Source organism: Manacus candei, unplaced genomic scaffold (assembly GCF_025592945.1).
Source record: "Manacus candei isolate 608988 ecotype Guabito, Panama unplaced genomic scaffold, ASM2559294v1 h1tg000092l, whole genome shotgun sequence".
NCBI lineage: Eukaryota > Metazoa > Chordata > Aves > Passeriformes > Pipridae > Manacus > Manacus candei.
The window spans coordinates 185,552-204,607 of NW_026138140.1; the positions used below are offsets into that span (position 1 = coordinate 185,552).

At 49.5% G+C, this 19,056-nt stretch overlaps 2 protein-coding genes across 6 annotated transcripts in view; both read left to right on the top strand.

The window, feature by feature from the left end:
- SCD5 (stearoyl-CoA desaturase 5) overlaps window positions 1-1,937 on the top strand; it is a 31,532-nt gene extending 29,595 nt beyond the window's left edge. The window contains exon 5 of the mRNA XM_051768036.1: window positions 206-1,937. Coding sequence (XP_051623996.1) covers window positions 206-396 — 191 coding nt within the window. The 3' untranslated portion in view covers window positions 397-1,937. The remainder of the gene's footprint in view (window positions 1-205) is intronic.
- A 1,978-nt stretch (window positions 1,938-3,915) lies between these two features.
- TMEM150C (transmembrane protein 150C) overlaps window positions 3,916-19,056 on the top strand; it is a 29,202-nt gene continuing 14,061 nt past the window's right edge. For 2 of the 5 annotated variants that reach the window (XM_051768082.1, XM_051768086.1), the window contains exons 1-2: window positions 9,834-9,938; window positions 15,465-15,599. In XM_051768082.1, coding sequence (XP_051624042.1) covers window positions 15,593-15,599 — 7 coding nt within the window. In that variant the 5' untranslated portion in view covers window positions 9,834-9,938; window positions 15,465-15,592. Of the gene's footprint in view, window positions 4,100-9,833; window positions 9,939-10,216; window positions 10,278-14,159; window positions 15,600-19,056 lie in introns of those variants that run through there. The other 3 variants (XM_051768084.1, XM_051768085.1, XM_051768083.1) reach the window with 3 other exon arrangements.

Consider the following 19,056-nt stretch of genomic DNA (forward strand, 5'->3'; position numbering starts at 1 on the left):
CTTCCTACTGGGGAGGAAAGCCCAGAGCACTGAAGTGGAGTATGGTGTGGGTCTGCCCCAGAGGTCTCCCGTATCTGCAGTGGAGCATAACCTCCACTAGATGCAAGACTTGGGAAATGGGTGTTGGGATGTCCCACCTGAGCGTGTTCCTGAGTTGATAGAAGTGCCAGCCATGTGGTCTTTAAACTCCCTCTCTGTTTTCCAGGTGAGGGTTTCCACAACTACCACCACACCTTCCCATTTGACTACTCGGCCAGCGAGCTGGGCCTGAAGTTCAACCCCACCACCTGGTTCATTGACTTCATGTTTTGGCTGGGGTTGGTCACTGACCGCAAGCAGGCTCCGAAGGAGATGATCCAGGCTCGCAAAGAAAGGACCGGAGATGGCAGTGCCTGAAAAGTAACGCTTTGCTGTGCCAGCGCTGCTGTACGCGTGGGTGGGTGGGTGTGAGTGCAACCCCGTGCCTGTGGTGGATTTACCTCTTGGTAAAATTACTTTTTTTCAGATCAGTTGGGCTGAATTAATACCACAGGAACAGATTCAGCCACAGCTTTTTTTTTTTTTTCCCTCCTTATTAGCTGTCTTATGTCCAAACTTAAGACTATTAAGTGTAAAAATGTTACATATTATTTAATATTGCAGTTAAACAGGAGAGAGATTTGATTTTAGTCACTGTAGTTCATGTCTGAGATTCGTTGTAATTTGCTTGTTCATGGTAAACGTTGGCAGGTTGAAGGAACTAACTGTCCTTTCCAAGTGCAGTTAGGAGAGGTTTTTGTTTCTACTGTTAATCAAATATGCTTTTGAGACGCATCTTTCGAGGGTTTGGGGCAGGGCCCGATGTGCTGTGTCAGCTACATACTAATGGAAAGGACAGTAACAGCACCGATGACGAAACAGTATGTCCAAGGGGAAAAATCACCCCAAATTTAGTTAAATGTTAGTTTGAAAACCTGCTTTCTTCTTTTTGTTAGCCCTGTTAGCCAGCCCAGTGCACTGCTGTCTTTGCTAAATATGAAAAACATTTATTGCTGAGCAGGCTTTTGTGTTAAAAACTAGTCTCTATACAGGCCAAAATACCAACTGATGCTATATGGAGATGATTCCTTTGTTGTCACATATACATTGTAATTGTAAATGTATAGAGCTCAACCATGTCTTAAGCCAAATAAAGCTTCGGTTTCAATGTTTGGAGACCTAAGTTGTATTCTAATCAGTCATGGCCATCAATGCATGCATATTTTAGCTCCTTTTGCACAAGAGGCCTCTTAATTTCTTTTTCTGCCTTTGACTAGCGGGTCTTAGAAAGCTGACCTTTATCTAAGTCAGAGTCTGTACTAATATTTCAGCTGCATGCAACATCCATTGGTTTCTGAGCAAAATATAAAGACAGTTATGTAGCTTCTGAATTTTAACAGTTGCCTTGCTTAACAAAAAAAAAAAAGAAAAAAAAAGGGAAAAAAAAAGGAAAAAAGTATTAAAAAAGAAAAAAAAGGCATGTGGATTTAATGGGACATATAGCCCTTTGTGTTAGATGTTAGCCAGTGCAGGAGAGAGGCTTTGTACTGTCAGCACTGGAGCACTTTTGAAGATAGAGGGCATGATTTTCATTTATAAGGAAGGTCACTGCCTTGCCCCTTGGAGAAGGAGTGCCTGTTTCCCAGCCACACGGCCTCATGCCCTGGGCAAGGCAGAGGTCTTGAGATAACTGAGACTCATGCCCAGATATTTTCAGGAAAGATGCAAAAGTGGGGAAAAAAAAATAAAATGGTTTCTTTTTTGTTCTGTTTCTTGTTTTTTAAATGATGCCATATAATATAAAAGAGTTGTCTTTATTCTGTCTTTCATCCAGCAGGTGTTTTAAAAGTGTTATTTTGTCATTAATGATGTGTAAACTCTTGAGTGATTTACAATAAACAGTTACGAGTTAGACTGGCCGCCGTGTCTTGTTTTGAAACATCTCCCAGAGCGAAGGGCTTTGTGCATCTCACATCAGAATTACAGCAGGGTTTTGCTTGGCATTTCCAGCTTCTCATTTGCTGCAGCATTTTCAAAATACCTACCCCCTCAGCATTTCTGAATGTCAGTGGAAGAGGAGGTTGTCACACGGAAGGGCACCAAGAGATTTGATTACTTTGGGAGTAGTGGCCAAGCTGATAGAGGGGAAAAAAGAAAATTGAAGCTGACATAAGCTTAAAAGAAAACTGTGGCAAGTTCTTGCACGTGAAAATCCCACTTTAATAGAAAAATATCAGCCCAATGTGACTGCAGGACAACACTTTGACCAAACAAACAGGGTCCCAGAGCTGAGAGGCTTCTGACCTCCTGCTGTTTAGAAAGATAAGCACTGTTGCTTCCATCTTTGTCCAGTCAACAGGCCATTGGAGAGTGGCAGAAACCACAGGAAACCTGCCTGCAGGGTGATGCAGGTGATGGGTTTGGACTTGGTGTTTGGGTGTAGGAAGCTTGGAAGATGTGCAAGTGCCTGATCTCGCTGGCGCTCCCATCGTTTCGTTTGTGCAATTTCCTGACTGGAGAGCTGCCGTGAACGCACTTCACGGGCACTAGGAGACAACTTCCTGTTGATCTTTATCATTTTTCTTTTGTGCTGCTGTTACTTGGACTTCCTTAAGCTGATTCTCATCAAGTATGTGGTATAAGAAGCATTAAGTGGCCTTGCAAAGAGGTACATGCTGTTCTGAACCTCTCTGACTACCTGAAAGTACAACAAGGTAATATTCCCCCTCCCCAGGTGTAAGACTTCAGAAGCAGCAGCAGTTCCAGTGGGTTTCAGGGATCTGAGATTGGTGTTGAAACTGTTGGCAAGTTACCTGGTTTTGAAAAACTGAAAATAAACATCATTTAGAAAAGGAAAAGCTCCTCCATCAAATGCCTTATCTTAAAGTTTACACTACCTGAGTTCCTGTTTCTGTAAATTAACTTCTCCATGTGGTGGAGTTGATAAAAAAAATGTCAGCTAGCTTTTGCAAGAAGATTCCTAAAGAGGATTTCTGAAGAGGGTGCTTCAAATTTTGGTAAAACAAGGAATCCTTCCATGCATTTCCTTTTTTTGTTATTTGTTTGGATTTTGGGGGGGGTGGGGATGGGTTTGTTTTGAACTTTTTGAATAATTTGTTTTGCCTTGTTTTTTTTAAATAATTTTGATCATGTTCTGTAGTGTATTCTCCCCTTCCTCAAGAAGATGTAGGGTCTCTGGGAGGCAGGAAGTGTCCCAGCCACCTCCTAGGGGAGCTGCTGGATCAATTCACAGCTGCATGCAGTGATGTGGGGAAGTTGTGAAGCCCCAGTAAGGCACTTATTTCTGTGGACTTTGGCACCTCTCCTGCTGATCTGGTAGTTAAGGACCCTGCTGGTGGTTTCTGAGCAGTGACAAAAGTGTTGAAGGACTGCTGGTGGATCAGTGGCTGGCTATAGGCTGGACTTATCCAAGGATACAATGACTGTCATCTAAGACCTGACGGTCTGAGAGTGCCTGATCTTCTGTTGTGTCCAGCTCTGTTCTCAGCACACTGAACCATCTGGAATAACACCACCTAGGACCAGGACCAAGAGGCGTTTGTGCTTTGCCCCATGCCGTGTGGCACTGAGCATTTCCAGGCTCTCAGCTTTGGCACAAGGGCAGGGACTGCATCTGTTTTACCTCTTTTCCCAGAACTAGTGGGGCCCTTAGGAAGTGCAGTGTTGGCTCTGGAGCTGTGTGCTCCTTCCACAGCAGAACCCCCCGAGCAGGTCACCTGCTCTCTGAGTTGGCTCTAGGGAGCGCTGTGCCTGCCCTGGCACTTGGCACAATTGCTAAGGGAGGATTTAATCTGTAACTTACAAAGTGTACTTGACCATGCAAACAGTGATGAAACCCGCCCCCACTCAGGGCTGTGTACAAACACCACTGCCACGGTGTGGGGTGAGACCGAGGTTGTGGTGGCTGACTGCAGGGGAACATCCAGGCTCTGTCTAACCCCAGCTCTGCCGCAGCCCACGGGCTGGGCTGCTTTGGGGTAATCCTTGGAGCAGGAGGCAAGCGTGAGCAAAACCTGCTGGGGCTGAAGTTATACCTTGACAAAGGTGCTGCAGTGACAGGGTGAGCACTGGCGCTGAAGAAATGCATCAGGGTTTGCAGTTCCCTGAAAAGCAGCCAAGTGGAGCAGACCTCTCCTGTGCCATCTCCTGCCCGACAGCCCCTGCTGCAGTGCTCAGGAAAGCTGGTGGCAGTCCTGCTCTGGACCACTGGGCTGGGGGCTGTGCAGGGTCCTGTGCAGCAGCACAAAAACTTCACTTGGCACTTGTAGAGCTGGGGTGAGAAAAGGGCAGGTGGTGAGCTCTGAGCGGGTCACCATATCCTTGAGCCATCTTAAAAACACCTGGTGAAAGTAGTGGATTGCTGGAGTTGGGGGGCGTGGGGAAGGCGTGTGGGGATGCAGAGGAGGCTGCTCTTGAGGCATGAGGGGCGGATTTCTGCCCACTTCCTCCAGTGGCTCTGCAGTTCCCTGGTGAGCCCCTTTGGTGTCTGCATCCCTGTCTCTGCAGCTTGCAAAGCGCAAGGCGACTGCTGTCCTCTGGCCGGCAGCCAGAACACAGCTTTCTAGAAATAAGCCCAGCAGATGGGAAATGTGGCCTGACTTCAGGTATCACATTCAGCAGCTGGTGTAGGAGGCTCCTAGGGAAAAAAAAAAAAAAAAAAGATCTTCTAAAAGGTCTCCTGTGTCCGCATGAGCCTGGGAGTCCACGCCACGCTGGAAATGCGGTGACTGACCTATGGGCTGTGGTTAGCCAATGTTTGGGTTATTTGCAGCCAGGAGGTCTCTCAGTTTGGAGAGATTTTTATCAGTTGACAGTATATCAGCTCCCAAAAGCATGGCTAGGCTGGACTTGTATTACCTTGATATTTTTGCTCCTAGGCTGTTTGGTAGCTGCACCCTTACATAGAAAGGGTCTCCTAGGGTGTTACCACCTTCTGGGGTGTTTCTGGGAATCATGGTGCAATTTCCCTTAAGATCTTATTTTAAAAGAAGTAAAAGCAAAACTGAAGGCAGAGCCCAGCGGGAAAGGAGGCATCTGCCAACATGTGCCCATGTGCTCTGGCTCCTGCAATGACTCAGCTGTGCCCAGCCCGGGAGCAGAAACCTCTGGCATCCAGGGGCTCATACCCAGCAACACCAGCCCCACTAAACAGGGGGACAATAGGGGGGAAAATCCAAAACTCCTGGGGTGCCCCTGCATGGGCAGAGTTGCCCACTGGATGGTTTGGAGGGTTTTGCTGTTTCAATCACCCCTCACACATGAGGTGTGCTGCTTTTACTGAATGCATCCCCTGCTGCCCGCTCCCTGGAGAGTTAAACACTGATTTAGGCTTTTTCTGAGAAAATGCTTAAAGAATTTCCACCCCGGTTTTGCAGTCAAATGACCCCAGCAGGTCTGTCCAACCACTCTGTGCCCCAGCTGCAACCATTTCCACCTTGACCTGCTGGCTTTGATACAGCCACACTTGTGAGTTCCAGGGAGATAAGCGGTTTGCAGCCTCGTGCCAGGAGCTCTGCCACTGCCCCTCCCTTCCTGCACCAGCCATGGCCAAGCTGGGGCTACAGGCAAAAGGGCAAGGAGCAAAGGTCTGGCCCCAGTGCAGGTAAAGGTATTGCCCCACACAAGCTGCATTTTTAAAAATCTATCTTACTGCCCAAGAGAAGAAGATGAGCAGCAAGGCCTGCATGCAGAACAGTAAAAACATAAAATCCCCTTTTGCAGGCCTTTGAAAATGCCTGGGGGGAAAGCTCCAGTGAGCAGCACAGATAAAAAATGTAGGTGAAATGGTGTCTACCATCTCTGCACAGTGTACCTAACCTTGGTATTTACCGGGGGTACTAAATTTTCCTGGCTGACACAATTCCATTAGTGTTTATAGCACCATAACAGGAAATAATTATTTTACACAATCTCATTATCCTTAAAAAAAAAATAAAAAAATTTATTTTCCCCCCATCATTTTCTGTGCTTCATATGGGACTGCTCTTCTGCCAGGTCAGAACATGTACCTCTTGGGGACAAGGCATGCCAGTCTGCAGCAGATGATTTGCATACCCTGGCACATCAAGGTTTCCTCCCCAGAGTTCGCACCCTGACTGCCTTGAGTGCAAGTCCTCTTTATCCCATGTATTTGCTAGCACAGCAGTAATTTTTTTCTGACTTCTCTTTTTATGTAAAAAAAAATATTGTAACTTTCCGTTTGTTCCATTTCCCTTCCTAACATTTAAATGGTGTCACTTGGTTGCAGTTGGATGTAGTGGGTCTCTTCAATTTGCTGCTCCATTCCCAAATCCAGGTGAATTTTACTCAGTTGGGATTATGTAGGCGAGCTGGGAAGAGGGAGCAGTTCATCTTGGAGGGTTGGGATCTGGGGATATTCCTTAGGGTGAGAGAGTGCCCTTTGCAGGTGACTGCCTCTCCAGCAACCCTTAGCACACCTTCTCAAAGCCAAGCCAAGGGCATTTGGAGTTAGGAAGTCTATCACAATATTTAAAAATCTGGACAAAAGAACAGATGGCTTTGGTAAGAGATGATCTGGCTAATGAAACGAGGGTTAACACTTAAACTGAGAAGCAGTTTTAACTGGTTTTTGACAGTATTACCCCCATTTAACCCATGCTGTATTTAACCTCACCACTCCTGTTTCTGGGTGGGTGATGTCTCTTGCCAGGCCTCACTCCAGCTTTGGAGCAGAAAGGAGCAGGACATGAAAAACAGGTGGTAAATATACTTTTTCGGAAGACATGTATTTCCCAGGAATGAAAAGAAACTCAAAGCAATTCCCTTTTCTGTTTTCCTCACCTCTGTGTACCTTTTCCTCCCCAGAAAAACAGGCCTGGATAACCACAGCCAGCCTCCAGTGGCAATATCAATCTGGGAAGGACTGTAACTAGGGGAGCATGAGGTTGCTTTGATTCTTCCTGGGCTGTGAGTGAGGTCTGCAAGGGCAGAGGTTAGGCCTGTGGTAGTCCTCTCTTTTACATGAAAAGCAAAATACCTCCGAGGCCTGATCCTCCTACTTGATGTCAAGACACGGAGGCTCAGAATTCCCACTTCTCTGTCCCTGGAAGGAAGAAAGCAGATGTGAGATGGCGCACAGCTCGGTCCCCGTGAAGAGCACTTACGTGGTGGAATTTGGACAGGGAATGTGCACGTGCTGTAATGCACCAGTGGGAGGAAATACTAATGAACAGGCAGCAAAGCAAAGCCATAACTGTGAACATTCGCTTGCGTTGGAGCAGGCTGGCTTTCCAGGCCAGGCAGATTGCCAGGCACATCCCCAGTGGGTCTCAGTGGCCCAGCAGGAAAACCCAGTGTAGGCTGGGACAGGAGAAGTCACGCGCTGCTCACGGCGTCCCAGGAGCGTTGTCACGTCTGCCCACCAGTGTCACTGCAATTGTGTCTTCCCAGTCATGGGCTTAGCAGGGAGGGACACCAGTGTCAGCCTCTGGCACACCCACCCCTGGGAAAGCCAGGTGGTGGGTAACCCCAAACAAGAGGAGGGAATGTACTTATGGCTTCTTGACTTTTTGCCAAGGTAGTGTTGGTGGACGTGTGGGAGGAAAATCTCTTTCTACAGGTCAATGTGGGCTTGCAGTGGGATTTGGGATGTGCAGTATTACTGTGAGGGAGGCAGGGGGAGCATTATTGTGGGATGTAGCTCAGAAGAAACATGCCCATGTGCCCTACCTCCCTTTGCACCCTCACAGCCCTTGACAGGGGGATGCTGCAGGTTGAGTTTCACAGGAGAGGGGCTGCTCCTCCCATGGGACTGCTGTCCCATGAAGAAGGGATTGTAGGAAATATCTCCATGGAGCTAGGTAACACCATCCCTTGATGGCTGATGCCTCCCTGCATCTCTCTTGCTTCCTGCACTGGGTGTGCTCCAGCACATGGCTGTTGTCCCCAGGCTGTACCCTTTTTTTAAGCTGTGATTTTTTAATTTGCGAGAGGTTTTTGGTGGGCCTGTCAGCATCGTGCATTTTCCAGCACTCACAGGGACACCATCTGCTCGAAAAAAAAGCTGTGAACAAAATGTCTCAGACACTCAGAGTTTACCAAAAATGAAATTGCTTTAAAATCCCATATGGTGCATTGTTTTCCTTCCAGCTTTGGCTGACAGCAGAGGTGAAGTGACTAAGGCAGTTTCTGATTAGTTGCTGCCTTTTCCTTTCTGGCCAAAATCACTGGGGCTGCGCGTTGTCACTTCTCACCTGTTTGACAGAAGGTTTTCTTCAGCCTCAGCTGCTGAAAGCCAGGGGATACTGAGACTCAAACAACTCTCCTCTGTTACTTTTAAAGCAAGTTTCCTTGACTTTTGCTATCACAGGAAGCCTTGCCGTTAGGGATGTGGCTAATGCTGATACTTCCAGCATACTTTTTTACAGCCACCTGATTTTGGGGCCTCTCTTGGTGACATGGGGGTTGATAGCACCTCCTTGCCCAAAGAATGCCGTGCCCAGCAGTCATTTGTTGTGGCTCCTGTGTGTGTCAGAGCCATGGGACAGTGTCAGGTGCACACAGAGGGAAAAACTGACCAAGATCTCTGGATTTTGTGGGGTTGCAAAAATGCAAAAGCTGCAAGGAACCATTTATTAGTCCAGGATAGCACAAGATTTGAAATACCAGAGCAGGAAGAATGTTCTTTTCGCTCTAAAAATAGCTCCCTCAGCCTTTAAAACACCAAGAAGCACACACAGCACATGCCTTCCAGTGAGAGTGTCTGTCTTTTCCCTTGATGATGCAGCCACTTTGGTAAGGGCTCAGGGGGCCTGCTGGTTGTAGTGCTTGCTCTGAGGATCAGCACTTTGAGGGGTTTTCAATCCCTCGGGATCAAAGAGATGAAAACTCTTCAGGATGTGCCATGAGGGCCAAAGCTGCAGGGTGAAGGAGTGTTGCTTGGTCACTAGAAGGGCAGTATATGAAACACTGATAAAGTGCTGATGTACAACTCAGCTCACTTCTGGGGGCTGGCACGGATTTAGGCATCTGTTTTGTGTTAGTTCATAAGTGATAGCACCACGACAAAACTTTCCATAAGTACTGCCTTATTTGGATTTTAGAAGAAACAAGACTGTCAAAAAATACCATCAGTCATCTTGTCAGAGAGGGGAGGGAGAGGAAAAAGAAAGTGGTAGCATTCACGTTGACTTAATACCATGAAGGTCAGGCAGCAAAGGGATCCCTCCACCCCAGGAAACAGTCCCAAATGGTTATCACAGAGTTGTTTTGCTGGGAACGTTTCCTCTCAAAATTCCGACTGCAGAGATACTTTACAGAGATCACAAAGCCCACCACCTGGTAGGAAAAGGAAAAAGGTGGAAGAGAACAACATGTCCCAGGCTGTTCCTGGGGTCTCTTGCTGCTGGGTGGCTGCTTCTTCTACGCCTTTCAACATACTAATCCAAATGGGCACTGCTTCCCGGGAAGGCTGCAGAGATAGGGTGGCGAGCCCTCCTCAGTGCCCCTGGGGTTTGGAGCAGAAGGCACACCCAGAGCCGCAGGCTGGGCAGGTGCTGGCTGGGCAGGTGCTGCCGGGGCCGGGGCAGGGCGGGCAGCGACGGGGACACAGCGCAGGGACCCCCGCACTGGGCTGCGCCAGGGAGAGCCCGCGGCCAGCCCGGCCGGACACGGGGCTTGGTTTTGGCCGTGCCCGGGGGATGCTCTGAAGGGCCGGGGCGTTCGCGGCCGCGTCCCACAGCCCCAAACCCGGCGGTCAGAGCGACATAAGACCTCCACCACCAACTACAGCCCCCGATGGCCGCGGCGGCCGCTGTCCCGCCCGTCCGGGGCGGGGCGAGGCGGGGCGGGGACCTGGACCCAGCCCGGCCCCCGGACCCAGCCCGGCCCCCGCTCACCGCCTCCACCGGGGCCGGAGCCGCCGCCGGAGCCGCCCGCAGGTAGGAGCCGCTCCCGGGAGCCGCGGCTGGGAGCCTCCCTTGGGAGCGCCAGACACCCCCTCCCGTCTCGCCGTCGCCCCTCCTTGTCGCCAATCGTCACCCCCTGCCCAGCTGCCCTTCCCGGGCCGCGGTCCCGGCGCCCTCGGCGGTGCCGGAGCTCCCCCGCGGGCAGCGGGTGCGAGCGGGGCCGGGGCAGGGCAGGGTGGGCAGGGCAGGGCAGGGCAGGGCAGGGCAGGGCAGGGCAGGGCTGGCGGGCGGGGGTCGCCGCAGGTGCTGCAGGGCGCGGGAGGAGCCGCGATCCCGGTGCTGCCAGCCCTGGAGCTTGCTGGCTTACGGCAGGTAGGCACGGGGGAGGTAAGAGGATTAGAGCCGCTCCGACCAGCGCCCGAAGGACACAGCTGTGGAAGAGATCGCCCAGGTCATGATTCCGGCATCCCTCTCACCCGTGCATCTCTCTGTGGCATCGCTTCGGGGCTGAGGGATGTGATGGTGACAGAGCTCGGCAGCTCCTCTGCCAGGATTGCTGCACAGGGGTCTGCGGAGAAGCTCACCTGGGTTGAGGTTGTGGGGTGGGACAGGTCCTGCCTTCCCCAGATCCTGTCGGGATGTCCTGTCAGGACATGCAGGCTGTGTCCGGCTAAATTCCCAGGAGGGGAAGAGGTTTTGGGAAAGGCCACTGGGCTCCGCTGTGGTCCCTCAGGGAAGGAAGGAAGGGTGAGGTCCTGCCTCTGAGCAATATAAAGATGCTGGGTGCTGATGTCCCAGGGTGATGATGGGGTTGCTCGGGATCTTAGCTTTTCCCTACAGCAGTATGCTTGTGCCAGACCTTTGATTCAGAGCCCTTGAGCTAGAAAGGTTGCAGGAATTATGAGTTAACCTTCCCTTCTGCCTTTTTTTTTTTTCCTTTTTAAACAGAGCTTCTTGTGAAAGTGGCCTTAAGGATGTTCTGATGAACATTCACACAATCCTTATGCCATAGCAATGTACACATATATGGTTAATTATGGATAGCAACTCAATATGGAGGAGGGCAGTGTGTGAAAGGTATATCCTGGCACACTGACTGCCTGTTGTGTCTTGCTCAAATAGATGACACTGTCTAAAAGAAGGGGACTTGATTATTAAAAGTCAAATTATTTTCTTCTGGTTCTTCATGCTCAGTGGTCAGCATTTTCTGAGCCCGGGTGCTAAAAGTCAGTGCAGTTGTTTCATTTCCCCTTTTAAGATTCTTTGTGCTGCAGTGTTTGCTTTTCAGATGCAGAGCAGGGATATGTGCTTGTATGAACACTAACACAGTCAATTGTTTTTCCTTGGAAGAAATGTCGTGTCCATGGTTTCCTCTCCTCCCCCAGCCATTTCCGGGCAGCCTGACATTGGAAGATTGTGGTTTGGCCCAACAGAGACACTTTAGGGTCCTGATCCTGCAGTCCAAGCTGAAACAATGAGCTATAATTGCAGGTTAAGTGGAAGCAAAGAAAGGGAGAAAAGTCTCTAAGAAACGAGAGAGAAGATCCTAAGCAATATGTTGGAAAGGATACACTGGGACAGGGGGTGGCTGGCAGGTGCAGTAGAAGGCTTGGACCAGGACTCTGGGAGTGCACGCTCCTCTGGGTCACTGATGTCTCTCAGTGAGCAACTCACTGGCCCTGTTGTCTAAAGTGGGAATAATGGTGGGTTTTTGCTGTCTCAAGAAGACTTGCAAAGGTCTCTAGGTGCCTGGGTCCCTGCAGGTTGCAGAAGCAGTCACCTGAGGTTCAGGGATGAAGGCAGGGTGAGAGTGAAAAGGAAGCAAAACATGTTGTGGACAGGTGGGGAGAGAAAGGTGGAGCGAATGGGAGGAGAGGAAGAGTGATGAAGCTTCAAAAACCATGAAAGGAAGCATTAAAAGGGCTATAGATTATCATACCTTGCGTGGGCTTCAATGCAAATATTTTATGCTGAGGTTACCTCTGGACGGTCATGCCTGCAGGTGAGAGGCGCCTACCAGAGCAGCAGTCTCCCTGTACAAGTGCTGTTCACTCAGCTGAGAAGTGTTTGCCATGGGCAGGCATGCAGACCTGGCTCCCTCTGGGAGAGCTGCTCCTGTGTGCAGGACAGGAGGGAAGCCTTCCCTCCACCCTGCCCACTGCACACAAGAGCAGAGGCCTCCTTCCCAGCACCCGGAGCTGCTGAGCTGTGCTCACCTGGCCATGTGGAACTGGATGCATATTGGGCAGGTCTGGTGGGAGGGGAGGCCAAGGTGCTCCCTGGTGCCATTAGGAGAGGTCTGGGCTGCCTCTCCCATGGGTAGCAGAGGGAAGGAAGCAAAAAACAGGGATGATGTGGGCTGGTCTGCTGCAGTGGTGGGGGGAGTGCCCAGCATCCTCCCCTCGATTTCCTAATCTTGGGCAGATCCAGGTAATTAGGGACCTGTCTGATTTCCTGCTTCCCATGAGGAGCCGCTGGGATCACCAGTGGTGACTGCCTGAGCCAGAAGAGCCAGTGGCCCTTCAGTTTTGGCACCACAGGACTGCAGGAGAGGTCTCTGCCTGGCCAAGCCACTGAGGATGGCCACAGCTTTGTCAGGGAGAGCCTCCCCAGTGTGGTCTTGGCCCAGCTGAATGCTCTTAGGTTTGTTGTGGTCTCCTGTGCCACGGAAAAGTCTGGCTCTGAATATATTTCAACAGACATGAGAAGTTTTAAGCCCTCTGGATGAGATGAAGAGGCTGGTCACGCAGGCTTGGCCACCGTTTAGCAGGTGGAAGCTGTTCCCTGGTCCCCTCTGTCTGTTGTGTTTGCAACAGGTTTGCATGAAGTGAAAGGCTGTATGGCACCTTCCTCTTATAGCTCATCTGAGCACCCTACAAACAGCAATTTCTGGTTGCAGCAGCTTGGGACACTGGTAAGCAAATGTTACTAATTCCTACAAATGAGGAATACTGGCGAGGCAGTGGTGAACACCACAAAAATGCCTGTGTATGATTGCTTACCTTGTACTTGTCTCAGGGCAAATGATTTCCACAGGTCTAAACAGAGTCAAAAGACTGACATGGTGGTTTGTACCCATGACAATCTCTATGCCAGAGAGGGCTACTTTAGAGTAATGACAAAAGCCAGGTCATGGGTACTGCGCATCCATTCCTTGTAGCTCACCCTCCGGCCCATCATCTCATGGCTGCTTCTCAGAGGCTTTGGTAGTTAATACAAGGAGAAGAGGACCTCTTTTTGTGGAGGAGGCATGAGTTCTCAGGCTGAAGAGGCTGGTGAGAGAAAACTGTCCTGAGAAAGCTTGGTGTGTTATGCCACACTCCCTAAAAGCTCACAGGCCTTGGGTGTTTTCCCCATGACAAGTGCAGACCGACTGGCATTTGCTGAAGGAAATGCTTTGGGGATAGTGAACATCTCTTCAAAAGCGTAGAGCTGCAAACTGCAGTGGAGGAAGGAGCTTATGCTTCCAAAAGATGAACAGAAGAAGAGTACAAGGGACAAGAGAGGTGGAAGACAAAGTAAACAGGCGGGAAAAGCCCTCCTTACACTCCGTGGGAAGCTGTGTAGCTTGAGTGTATGTCTTGTGTTTGTTGGGGGAAAAAAATAGTGGCAGGATAGGAAAGGCAGGGAAACCTGGAACTGTTTGGGGCTTCCAGGGCCTGTACTCTCTCATCTGTAAACTGGAAAAGGAGACAATATGATCAGGAATAACATTCTGCAAAGGCTGTTCCCCTGGGCTTAGTGTGTCTTTCCTTACCTTCGAAGCTATCTGTAAGTCAACATGACATATCTGTCTCTTTCTTTGCCAGGTTTCACCTCCCTGTTGAGTGTTCTTTACCACTCCCAACACTTACATTTTTTTCCTGATAATGGGACAAACCTTTTGGGCAGGCTTCCTACCCCCTTCTGGTGTAATGTGTGTCTTGGCTTTGCTTGCTTGGGCAGATTGGAGACGCTTTAAGGCATTTGTGGTTTTTGGAACTCGGGAGCAAATAAAACACCTCTATGAATCTATTAATACACTGACAAGATCTCTGTACTTTAGGGGACATTGTGCTTTTTGCTAGTTCAAACAATGGTCATTAGATTGGGGTGGTTGAGGTAGAGGATGATCACTGGACAGACTGCACAGTGCCTCTGACTTTGTGGGCTTTGCCATAACATCAGCCTGCATTTGTGTATTACTTGCAGAGCAGTGAGACAGTTTCAGAGACTCTTTCTTCACTGCATAGCTGAAGCAGGGAGAGCTTTTTGAGGAGATAAATAGTCCTCCTCATTTTCCATCAGCTCTTTGCTTTCGGGTTTGGCTGGGACTTTGGGGTAAGTGCTGTTGTCATAAACATCCCAAACAAAAGGATTGGGCAAGGGAAAAATATGCCCTTGTGGTGGCAGTGGTGAGAGACTATGGGGTTTGGTTCCTTTGTGTCTCAGAAGTCTGGTGAAAGCAGCCCAGTCTTGAGCATCTCTGTACTGGGGAAACTTTCCTGTCCGACCATCCGGGAGCCACTCTGGCAGTCACACTCCCACACCTGAGACTTTCAGTGCTGGGAGTGAAGCCCCTTCACAGTGGGCAGTTCCAGTGACCCAATGGGTGTCTCGCTTGACTCCCTACACACCCCACACTCAGGCAGTCTGACAGGTTTTCCTCACTGCCTGGACCCCAAGTTTCCCATAGCGTAGTCCCAGATCTCTGGATCCTTTAAAGAATTGAATCATTCTGCAGTAATAGCTGGACAGAAACAGCTCGAATTGGTGCCTCTGGGGAGGGACCCCGAACTAAGGAATCCCTGTGCTTTTATATCCTCACAATCTGTGAGCCTGTTCCAATTGTGATATTTAGTCTGGGGTCTTCTTACTGTTTTGTAACCTACAGAGTCTCTGGCTGACCGGCCATCCCTGGACAGCACCACAGGTCCCTGTGCCCTTTGTCAGGCAAAGGGTTGGTGCCAGATCACAGCCCCTTGCCTGGGGCTCCAGCCATTCCCCCCACCCAGGGCACAACCTGCAGCTCACACTGCAGCTGCACACTGAGCTACTGGCACTGTGTGTATTCCTAAATATCTGCCCTTGGAGAGGTGGTAAGTAATATCTGCCCTGGGATGTGGGCAGTCCAACACATGGTGGGAGCACTCACAGGGGACTGGTTGCCACCTGACTTGTGCAGCCTCTGAGGTCACGAGGAGCCAGAATGGCTGAATCTTGCAGTGGGTGCTCCCAGGCAGAATGGGATCCCTGGGGCAAGCAGACACACAGCACCTGCAAAATGTAGTGCTCCTCGGCTCACCCTGGCTGCTCTCGGCTGTCTGCTGACTCAGCTCTTTCCATCTGAACTGGATGTGTACCTTCTGCCTTACCCAGCTCCTACCTCTGCCTCCTTTGGCCTGTTTGCAGGCTGAGGGCCACGACTGCCCCAGCCCTGCTCATGGTATGAGTGGGACCTCATTGAAGTCGGTGTGGGCTCATGTAAGTGCATGGGTCAGAGCACAGAGCTGTCAAAGCCTGCAGAACCCTTTGGTCCTACGGTGGCAAATTATGTTAATTTTCTTTTATGACATCCAGGAACGTGGCCTTGAAGCAGGGTGAGCCTGGTCTGTACAACGCCAGATGCGAGAAGGGCAGAGCCAGCCCAGAAGAGTCCACAGTCGATGTCTCTGCCTGTAACACAGCAGTTCAACACTGGTTGCTAAATGGCCTGTAAGTACTCATGTGTGGCAGCAGGAAGCAGAATACTGAGGGCACTTCTTGAAGGACAGTAGGGACCCAGCAGTGCTGCAGGAGTATCTCTGGGTCGGACAATCTGTCAGTCGCGTGGTCTTCTTACCAAGGCACTCAGGATATATATATATATCTCTATATGTGCATATATGTAAGTATATGTGTATTTAGAGAATTGATAACAAATTAACTGTACGTAACTGCAGGAGACAGCTACGTGGGGGAAACCTGGAGGGGCGATGTGGGCAAGTGGATAATAATATGTCCTTTTCTGCCCCCTGCTTTTTGGTGGCTGGAAGGTTTCATTTCCTATGTCCGATAGGTTTATGTTGGCCAGAACATTTCATTAGCACGCTGAGTGCATTCGGTGTGTGAGAAGAGACAAGAAACATGCACGGATGTTGCCGTGGGTGAAAGCATTGCCTCTCAACATCGTTGCAGGGTTACTGAAGCATCTCCTGCTTCCCCCGTGCACAACCCAGAGATGTCTTTACCTTTTCCCATTCCTCTCATATGAATAAATGAAAATGGCACTTCTGCACATCCGTGAGACGGTAGGCGGGTACCCAGAGCAAGCAGAACGTCATACCCTGCTGACAGAGGGGATCACTTCTTTTCCTGTTACCCCACCATTTTGTTACGTATTTACAAGACTCTGTCACATCTTATCTCTCTCATTGTGTGCTCACGCTTCAAACGTTGAGATAAACCTGAAAATGCTCTGCTTTGTTATGTTGGCATTTGTGACTTGTGGGTGGCAGGTTATGTAATGTGCTGGTTTGTATCCACTCACTTACAGTGATTAGGTATCAAGTGACTGTGGTTATTTTTGCTTTCAAAAGCAACAGAGAGCTATAGTGGGCTCCCCCAAAAGACAAATTTTGTTTGTTCCCCTTTGATTGTTCCTGACTGGCAGCAATTCTTTATGACTCGCTCTGTGGTTTGAACAGTGTCCTCCTTCTCCCAGTGCTTCTGGCTTCGTATCTATTCTCTGAAATAGCTCGGTGGCCTTGTGCTATGAAATGCAGGAGAGTTGCTCTGGTTTATTATGCATTTGAAATGCATCTGGATGCTTTAGTCTTAAAAAAGATATATGTTAATATGGTAATTTTGTCCTTCCTTACATTCGTGTTCTCTGGTGAAAGCAGCTTCAGGAAGAGCCTGTAACTTTGCTTGGCAGATGAAATTAAGATGTCCACATTAAATGAACCTTGATCAAGCAGCAGTATATGTTTGGTGAGCTGCCTGCTGTAATTGAAGTGTGTACATTAGAGGAATGGAAGCTTAATTGGTTGAGGGTGCGTAGTGGGGCAGTGGTAATATAAGCAGAGCAAACAGCTGACAGTCTGAGCAGATTTAGACATAAAAATGGAATTGGAGATAAGGGAGTAAGCCTGCATTAAGAGAAATTCTCAAGACAAACACCGGGGCCGTGCTAATGTGAAACCCTTTGCAATTCTGGACTCTGATCCATATTAGCTGGCATCAGGAGTGCACCTTGACAGGGTTTTTGCAATGCTGGTGCGAGAGCATGTGTCAAGAGGGACTGGAAAACCACAGTGTGAGCTTTTGAGGAGGTGGGCTGATTCTGGCTGGGTTCAGCTGTGAAGTTGAAAACATTTTTATTAGTCTTGTGAATCCATTACAGCATGAGGGATTTCTGTTGCTGAAGGCCTTCCTGTGCAAGCCTTAAAAATGGAAGACAAATGGGTGTGGGCAATTACCAACTGCCTCTTGGTCACAGTGTGTTTATTTGGGAAAACACGGGCTGGCAGAGATGGCTGTTATTGCCAGCTGGAGTTGACTGCTCAGATTTGGCATCACTGGTTGTGTCAACAATGCAGAACAGAGCTGTGGAAAGGAAGGTTGGCTTTACGTCATCCCCGTGGAGCAATTAACTGTCAAAGAATTTGTTTCTACATTTCCCACAAAGAATTTAGGCTATTTTTCCTATTGCTCTTGGCATTTTACTTTGCCTAAACCATTTGCTGTGGTGTTGCAGAGGAGGCTGATGCTTGCCTTCCTCATTCTCTTGTACCTGGCTGCTGTTAGAGGTGCTGGTCTTAGTCTGCATGGAGGTCTCCCGGCTGGAGGACACAAACACTGGGGACATCCCTGAAAAGGACAGGTTAACTCAAAGGCAACTGCTGAGAGTGATATCTGCTGAACACTAATGCAAAGCTGGGCAGGTTTGGCACATGCCGTGGTTTCTCCTTTGGAGGAAGTTGAGGTTACATGTAGTCTTGTTCCTGGCACCTGAGTAACACAGTAGGGAGTAAATGAGAAATTTGCAGGAGCTGAGCCCTGGTTTTAAACCATCCTCTGGGGATGCTAAAACATATTCAAGCATGTTTGGGCTGTGCCAATGGCCAGCACTGAGAGGTGTTCACTGAGCTCTGGTGAAGACCTGGCTCTACACAGGTCCTTGTTCTCCCTGGGAGTGCTGTCCTCTGTCCTCAGTGCAAACCAACCAGCTGTGATGAGGTGTGTGCTGGGGGGGCTGTTTCTCTGGGTGGTTCCTTTTAACTGGCTCAAATGAACGTGTTCCTCTGAACTATGGACCTGGCTTCCCATCAGGACACTGTGCTCTGCGCTGATCATTCATTTAATATGCAATGATTTCAGATGTCATTTTCTGTTAGTGGTTGATGGAAGGGGACTCTGTGTGGCACAGTGAATATTAAACACAGGGCTGTTTTCCAAGGGAGTGAATCTGTATCCGTGTTGCTCTGACTTTGATGAGGTTGGGCACTAGTCCTGGCCTTGCTCCATTTTAGAGCTCAGCACAGAGTAATGATTATCTGGACAGTATTTTCATATTTCCCCACTTCATTCTGGTGTGGAGTCCTTGTCCCAGTGTGCTGCCTCGCTGCTCCACCTGAGGGAAAAGTCCCATGCCACCTCCCTCTCTGCATGACAGACAATGCTGAAATAGCTTGTGAAGGCTGCTGTTTTTTGGCTGGGAGGCATGCTGGAAGGTGGAGGAGCTGTGGCAACCCATTAATGGAGCCAGGTGTTATGGCTGCTATTTGCTTTTATTGCGTAAATGAATCTTTTGTACCTTTCCAAAGGGGAAGGGTAAACAATAAGATGTGCCATCCCCTGACCTGAAAGATTTGTGTTACCTTGGCTTAGTCCAGCCACCACCAGAGAGAAGAGGAGAATCAATGGGAGTAGTTACCTGGAGGTGATGTTACCTGCCTTCTTCCTTCAGCCAAGGCAGGAGTGGGGAACTTGGATACAGTTATGCCTCTCTTGTGTGGGGCACTGGCACTTAAGCACCGTGCTGCCAGGGTCCATCAGGGGCACAGGTGAGGCAGGTGCCACCTGGAAGTGGTCTTTGACATGGCTGGCACGGGTCTCCCAGTACCAGAGTAATGTCTAACACCAGGTAAGGGATGCTGCTGCATTGCTGGTGAGCAGTGGGAGGAAAAGG